At 54.1% G+C, this 5,553-nt stretch overlaps 1 protein-coding gene across 1 annotated transcript; it reads left to right on the forward strand.

The window, feature by feature from the left end:
• The first annotated feature begins 233 nt into the window (after positions 1-233).
• On the forward strand, positions 234-4,299 carry LOC119349472 (aspartic proteinase NANA, chloroplast-like). The gene is made up of 2 exons (XM_037617513.1): positions 234-1,127; positions 3,319-4,299. The coding sequence occupies exons 1-2, from the start codon at positions 547-549 to the stop codon at positions 4,157-4,159; spliced, it is 1,422 nt and encodes a 473-aa protein (XP_037473410.1). The 5' UTR covers positions 234-546; the 3' UTR covers positions 4,160-4,299.
• The last annotated feature ends 1,254 nt before the right edge of the window (positions 4,300-5,553 follow it).

Below are 5,553 nucleotides of genomic sequence, written 5' to 3' on the forward strand. Positions count from 1 at the left end.
CTTGAGCCTCTACAGTAATGATTTACTTGATTACTTACAATCAAGCAAACACTAATTTACTTGATATACTTGTTACTACATAGAACTATAATTTTTTTTCTTGATTTTCTCGTGTTGCCTAACTTGCAAGCATTGGCTAGAAGTTGATTTCTTTCACAAATCATAGAAGAACCATAATAGTTATGTGCAAAACACCCTAAGTAACCACATAACATTGTTTTGCGAAGATATCATCCGGTTGCCTAGTTTGCATACACTGTCCTGTGTCCTCCGACTGACACACCGCTCGTGGCTACATGATTAACGGGTCGAGCCGAATCGGGCAAGAAATGATTCTCGACCCGCAATCGCAGCGATCGCCAACGAAGCAAGCACCCAGCGCAATCAACCGCGTTATATCCGTCCATGTTTGGAGAGCGCAGGCGACTTTTATAAAAGCCGCCTCCCCTCGCCGTTGCCGGACACTGCCAAAAAGCAGGGGCCGCCAAGCTCTGCTCAGCTCGCCATTGTCGTCCGGGGAAGCAGCTTGCGAAGGAGGAGGAAGCAATGGCGCGTTGTGGGGTCGCCGTTCTCGTTCTGATCCTGCTGGGCTGTGTCGCTGCGGCGGCTGCTGGCGGTGGGGATCACCACCACCGGCGGGGCAGCAGGGCGTCGGCGCGGCTGCGGCTCGTGCCCGCCGCTCCGGGCGCGTCACTGGCAGAGCGCGCGCGGGACGACCGGCACCGGCACGCCTACATCTCTCGGAGGCTGGCGTCGGCGTCGCCAAGCCGGCGGCGCGCGGCCGAGACGTCGACGGCCCCGGGCCCGGAGGCGTCGGCGTTCGCGATGCCCCTGACGTCGGGCGCGTACACGGGCACGGGGCAGTACTTCGTGCGGTTCCGCGTGGGCACCCCCGCGCAGCCCTTCGTGCTCGTCGCCGACACCGGCAGCGACCTCACCTGGGTCAAGTGCCGCGGCGCGTCCCCGCCGTCGGCCGCGTCTCCGTCAGGCTCGCCGCGCGTGTTCCGGCCGGCGGACTCCAAGTCGTGGGCGCCCATCCCGTGCTCCTCCGACACGTGCAAGTCCTACGTCCCCTTCTCCCTCGCCAACTGCTCCGCCGGCACCGCCCCCTGCGCCTACGACTACAGGTCAGTGCCACCACCATTGCCAAGTTGTTGCTCCTCCATTTTAGCTCGCTCAGGATCGTGCGACACGGTGGTTTGGTTGGAATCGGGGTGGCGCGGCAGCGGGTGCGCAGTAAGTGCGCGCCGTGGCTGGCCTAGTGGCCTGGGCGCTGGGTGGGTGTCGCGCGCGCGCAGGGGCCATAAATTTGCCGCGGCCGTGGTGACTGTGGCCGCCTCGCCGTGGCAGAGCATAGCGTGTAGCATTCACTCACGAAGCCCCGAGCTATGCCCTGCCTGCTTCGGCTTTTGCGGCGTTCGTTACGGCCACTTATTGCGCGCGCCCGCGTAGGTGGGTGAACGAGCATGAACATGAGCATGTCCGAACGAGGTACGAATCAGAGCCAGCCCCGCCGATCGGCCCCCGTCCGCCCCGCTCGCTCTTCAATCCGCATTCATTGGATTTTCACCAACCCCACTGTGGAGTCCAGCAGTATATCTAGGACGTCCATTTCCCCTTCTGGTTTTGATCGATCGTGATGATGCACGGTCTCCGAGCCCGGACAGGGGGATTGAGGCGGTCTCCGTATTTAATCGTTGGCGTCAGGCGGCCGCGTCACCTTGTCGCGCGCGCCAGATTTGGACGCACGCCGCGTGGGTGTGCGCGCTCGCGGCTTGCTCCGCTGGTGGCACGCCGCGCGCACGTTGCCGTCTCGGCTAGGCGGCGGCGCGCGCATGCCGCCAGCGGCGATGCGCTGTTGCTCCGCCCCGTTGCTATAAAAAATGGAGCAGCTTGGGTAGAGGTGGTAGATGGCGACCGACCAACGCTAGGGTGGCGCGCCATGTGCGCCTGCACGTACGTACGTAGTACAGCTATACCATGCGGTTCCCCGGGAACGATGATTAAAATTCATTTAAACACACGCAGTGTTTACTCTGTCCTGAACCACTCCTGTTGCTGGCTACTCTGTCTTTTGCCAAGACTGTTGATTTGTTCTCCCTGTCGTTCATACTTACTCCCTCCGTGTAGTATCAAAAAAACGTCTTACATCATGGGACGGAGCGTCGTGAAACTCATGATACTATTACCACAAGTGGTAGCGCCCTCAGGTTGACCAGTAGACTTTGCCATGTTCGGCCGCAAGCTCTTGGCCAACGTGTGTTCATCGATCTGTCACCGATCGCTTTAGCACCTGCTTTACAGTTAACGGCTAGGTCTTCAGAAAAAGGCGATTAGAGAAATGCACCATGCCGCAGCTCGTTTATTGGGCATGTACGTACGTGCGTATGCAAGTTGGGTTCGGCGCGCCGTATCTGAATCTTGCCATGTTCGCCCTTATCCAGCCCAGCATATGACCTGTCACCGATCTCGATCTTCAGCACCTGCTTTGCAGGCAATTAACACCCGTAGGTCCGATGCCTTGCTGTACTAATCCTAACTAAAAAATGATGATTAGCTAGACAAACGTACTCTCTTCTAGCCTTTAAGAGGCAATGGGGGTGCCACTGCGTAGCTCATTTGGTCTGCCAGCCAGCTAGCTTCATGAGATTGATTGACATTCGTATTGGTGCATCACTGTTCTTTGCCTAAAACAGACTTGGGTCACCCGACTACAAAACTGTGTTGAGCTATGATGGATTATTATGCCCTCCACTGTGCTTAGGTCCACCTCTAGGAACAATGCTCCCTTTTGCTTTACAGTTCATGAACAAGACATGTTATCTTTTTATTTATTTTTTAGAAAAGGAGGATGACCCCCGGCCTCTGCATCTGGAAGATGCATACGTCCACCTGTTATCTTTTTATATGATGATGATTCTGTTAACTTATAGAGCATATGGAATATGAGTAGTAGTAGTAGTAGCTTGCAAGCTGGCTCTGTCTGTTGTTTACCTTCTGCATGCTGCCTTACGAAAAGCCACGGTCCCCATGGCACACCACCATCACTTGTAGTAGTAACTTGTAAGTACGATTTCATCAGATAAACACATTAGGCCCACGATCACCAACAGACATCGGGCGTGTTCTAGCTGGAGTGGGTCAACTCGGCTCCATCATAACGCGTTGCTAATTTTCTTCCCGGATGCGCTGTGTTTTTGCTCCTCTGTTGGAATCTCTGCATGTGCCGACCAACTGCTAGCCCACCCAGCTGATGATCCTAACCAACTGTCAACCGACGTTGCTGACCTGATCGTTGATCGTGCGTGTGGCTTGCAGGTACAAGGACAACTCGTCGGCCCGCGGCGTGGTGGGCACGGACGCGGCCACCATCGCCCTCTCCGGCTCCAACGGAGGCGGCGGCACGGACAGGAAGGCCAAGCTGCAGGAGGTGGTGCTGGGCTGCACCACCTCCTACGACGGCCAGAGCTTCCAGGCCTCCGACGGCGTGCTCAGCCTCGGCAACAGCAACATCTCCTTCGCCTCCCGCGCCGCCGCGCGCTTCGGCGGCCGCTTCTCCTACTGCCTCGTCGACCACCTCGCCCCGCGCAACACCTCCAGCTACCTCACCTTCGGCCCCGACGCCTCCAACGGCGCCGCGCAGTCGCCGTCGAGGACGCCGCTGCTGCTCGACGCCCAGGTGGCCCCGTTCTACGCCGTCACGGTCGACGCCGTCTCCGTCGCCGGGGAGGCGCTCGACATCCCCGCCGACGTGTGGGACGTCAAGAAGAGCGGCGGCGCCATCCTCGACTCCGGCACCAGCCTCACCATCCTCGCCACCCCGGCGTACAAGGCGGTGGTGGCCGCGCTGAGCAAGCAGCTCGCGGGAGTGCCGCGGGTGACCATGGATCCCTTCGAGTACTGCTACAACTGGACGGCCACGAGCACGCCGCCGGCCGTCCCGAGGCTGGAGGTGCGGTTCGCCGGGTCGGCGCGGCTTCAGCCCCCGACCAAGAGCTACGTCATCGACGCGGCGCCCGGCGTCAAGTGCATCGGGCTCCAGGAGGGCATCTGGCCCGGGGTGTCCGTCATCGGCAACATCCTGCAGCAGGAGCACCTCTGGGAGTTCGACCTCGCCAACCGCTGGCTTAGGTTTAAGGAGAGTCGCTGTGCACAGTAATTAATTATTAGGCAGCACTAGTCATTTCTTCTGATTCCGTTCTCGTTCTTTCCCGTAAGGGTCTCGCTGATTCTGTAAGGCTCTTTCTTCATAAGCAAGTGTTAATGAAATGTGGGATGAAGATATCTGAAGTTGGAACAGGATGATGCAAGTTTCTGACACGGATCTTTTACAACGATTCACTAAAAATACGTAAAAGGCTATCTAACAAAATAAATATTCCCCTTAATGCCTCGAATGGTCACTCTACCCTTGTTTGATTCTCAAGGTTGAGTATGTTGTGCTACCATATCATAATAAATAATACTTCCTCCGTCTCAAAATAAGTGTCTCAAATTTAGTATAACTTTGTACTAAAGTTAGTACAAAAGTTGAGACAACTATTTTGGTACGGAGGGAGTATGATACTACAATGTCTTATACATGAGACTTTTTAAGATATTAATTTATGTATACATCATGGATATAGTAATACTAGTATATGATACTCCCACTACGACCAGCCTTAGCTATACAAATCCCATAAAGAATAAACGTTAAAGAACCATTGATTCATGTGATGGGTTAAGTTATTTAAATGATCAATGTAATTTTACTCGTATAGAGTTGCTAGCTAGGTATAAACTGAAGTCCCTTGGTAATTACACCGGTAATGCTACATTCACGGGGAGGATTTTTACAGGCTTCACAGGGTAGTTAACGTGGAGGATTACGATTGGGTTTAAGGGGTCTGAAGGGGCCCACCCTTCCTGAAAATCAGGGGGGTTAGTTTGATTAGATGGAACAACCCTATATTACTTCCGTAAATGCCCGTGAGTCTAGCATTTTCGGTGATTACACACTCTGGATCTTAGTTGGCACTTGGTAGGAGCCTAGTACAGACAGAGCAGAAAGTAGAGACCAGAGACAATATTACCTTTGGAGAATATATGTGACCAAAGATCCAAGAGAAAGCAGACAAAGACAACTCCATACGTATATGAATATCTTATCATGATACATTATGGTACTCAAGTACAGTAAGTACCATCAGCCGGCGAGATTGTTCGCTTGGCTGTATTCTTTCAGAGTCCCACACCAAATGCAGCATGTGCAAGCTCGGGAGTGGAAATGACGACTACTCCACCTGCAATGTGGACCTATGTTCTATGATCGCTTAATTAGTTAGTTAGGGCATATGTTCCGACCTATGTTCTATGATCGCTTAATTAGTTAGTTAGGGCATATCTAATGCCGACCCTTAAATGTCCGCATCGTCCGGACCGTTGAAGAAAGTCAACCAGGGACTGTATCGATCCGCATAGAGGTCCGGACATGTTTTCTTTCGCAGATCGGAATCAAACATGGAGAGGGTTTTGCGGGAGTCTGGACACATGAAACATCACTCTCTGACC

The sequence above is a fragment of the Triticum dicoccoides genome, chromosome 1B, assembly GCF_002162155.2.
Source record: "Triticum dicoccoides isolate Atlit2015 ecotype Zavitan chromosome 1B, WEW_v2.0, whole genome shotgun sequence".
NCBI classification, from domain to species: domain Eukaryota; kingdom Viridiplantae; phylum Streptophyta; class Magnoliopsida; order Poales; family Poaceae; genus Triticum; species Triticum dicoccoides.